Below are 1,990 nucleotides of genomic sequence, written 5' to 3'. Positions count from 1 at the left end.
GGGATGGGATGGGCCTGGGGGGGGTCACCTTGTCATCCAGCTGCTTGTAGAGCTTGCGGATCTCCTCCTCGTACTTGCGGCGCTCCTCGTCGGAGATGTGGATGACGATGGAGGAGCTGTTGTCATTGAGGGGTGTCTCGCCAACGGATCCTGTCCCTGTCCCCTCACCTGTTCCTTCGCCTGTCCCGGCCTCCGCCTCAGGCCCGCTCAGCTGCTCTGTCTCGGGCACGGCCTCCCCTGGGGACACAGCCTCAGTTTCCCCATCCGGCACTTGGTGGGGGGCGGGGGGGGATGGGGTCCCCTCCTGGATGCCGGGGTCCCCCCTCACCACTCCGCCAGCGGCTCAGCTCGGCCTCCAGCTTCCCGATGGTCTCCTTCAGCGCCTTGTTCTTCTCCTTCTCCTTCTCATACTTCTTCTTCCACGGGCACGGCCTCCCCTGGGGACACAGCCTCAGTTTCCCCATCCGGCACTTGGTGGGGGGCGGGGGGGGATGGGGTCCCCTCCTGGATGCCGGGGTCCCCCCTCACCACTCCGCCAGCGGCTCAGCTCGGCCTCCAGCTTCCCGATGGTCTCCTTCAGCGCCTTGTTCTTCTCCTTCTCCTTCTCATACTTCTTGTTCCACTGCTCGGCTGTCAGCTCCAGGTTCACCGACGCCGTGTTCTTGATGGTCTTGGCCCTGGATGGAGGGGGGGACCCCTCAACCGGGACCCCCCCTGCTCCCCCTTTCCAGGCAGCATCCCCCAGGGACCCCCCTGAGGTGCCCACCACAGCGACCCCCATCTGAGGGTCCACCTTCCCCTGACTCCCCTCCCAGGTCTGGGGACCCCCAGTGCAGCCCCCTTTCCCCCTGGAGGGGTGCAGGGGGTACAGCTGGGGTGCAGTGGGTGCTGTTGGGGTGCAGTTGGGATGCAACAGGTGTGAGGGGTGCAGTTAGAGTGCATGGGGTGCTGATAGAGTGCAGTTGGGGTGCAACGGATGCTTGGGGTGCACTTGAAGTGCAAGGGGTGTGTGGGGTACAGTTGGGGTGCAATGAGGCCATGGGGTGCACTTGGGGTACAACAGGTGCATGGAGTGCTGTTGGGGTGCAGTTGGGCTGCAATGGGTACATGGGGTGCAGCTGGGGTGCAACGGGTGCATGAGGTGAAGTTGGGGTGCAATGGGTGCTGTTGGGGTGCAACGGGTGCATGGGGTGAAGCTGGGGTGCAATGGGTACATGGGGTGCTGTTGGGGTGCAGTTGGGGTGCAACGGGTGCACGGAGTGCAGTTGGGGTGAAATTGGGGTGCAATGGGTGCATGGGGTGCAGTTAGGGTGCAGTTGAGATGCAGTTGGGACACAATGGGTGCATTGGGCGCAGCTGGGGCACAGTTGGGGCGCAACAGGTGCAACGGGTGCTGTTGAGGTGCAGTTGGGATGCAATGGGTGCATGGGGTGCAGTTGGGGGGCAGCTGAGGGGTGCAGAGGGGTGCAGGGGCACCCCGACACCCCCAGCCCCCTCCCCTACCTCTGCCCGAACATGAGGGTGGACTTGGTCTCGGCGTCATTGTAGCTGGAGGGGGAGCAGCAGATGAACATGGTGGTGCGGCAGTTCCCCCCCAGCGAGTCCTGCAGGATCCGCGTCATCTTGCTGTCCCGGTAGGGCACGTAGGCCTTCTGCGGGGGGGCACAGGGGCTCAGCAGGGTTCCCCCCAGCCCCGGGGTCCCCGGGGCAGAGCAGACGGGTTGGGGGCGGCGGGGGGGACACACGCAGGCTCTCACCGTGCCCTCGGCCAGGGCCGAGATGACGTTGCCCAGTGCCGACAGCGACTTGTTGATGTTCTTGGCCTCATCCAGCACAGCCCCCTCAGCCCCTGTCTTGCTGACCTGTGCGGCCGGGCAGCTCAGAGACCCCCATGGGGCCACCCCTACCCCAGGGACTCCCAGCCCAGGGATACCCCCAGCCCAGGAACCCCCCCAAGACCTACAAACCCAAGGATGCCCCCAGCCAGTGG

The 1,990-nt window shown here is 65.2% G+C and overlaps 1 protein-coding gene across 1 annotated transcript in view; it reads right to left on the bottom strand.

Moving 5' to 3' along the window:
* LOC103901917 (kinesin heavy chain-like) overlaps positions 1-1,990 on the bottom strand; it is an 18,895-nt gene that overhangs the window by 1,636 nt on the left and 15,269 nt on the right. Inside the window, exons 9-12 of the mRNA XM_009282878.1 lie at positions 1,758-1,862; positions 1,504-1,652; positions 529-677; positions 29-237 (exon numbers count right to left, since the gene is read on the bottom strand). Of these exons, the coding sequence (XP_009281153.1) occupies positions 29-237; positions 529-677; positions 1,504-1,652; positions 1,758-1,862 (612 nt within the window). The remainder of the gene's footprint in view (positions 1-28; positions 238-528; positions 678-1,503; positions 1,653-1,757; positions 1,863-1,990) is intronic.

This window comes from Aptenodytes forsteri, unplaced genomic scaffold, assembly GCF_000699145.1.
Source record: "Aptenodytes forsteri isolate BGI_AS27 unplaced genomic scaffold, ASM69914v1 Scaffold214, whole genome shotgun sequence".
In the NCBI taxonomy this organism is placed as follows: Eukaryota; Metazoa; Chordata; class Aves; order Sphenisciformes; family Spheniscidae; genus Aptenodytes; species Aptenodytes forsteri.
The sequence above is the reverse complement of the archived record's forward strand: the minus strand, read 5'-3'. Positions and strand labels throughout refer to the sequence as shown.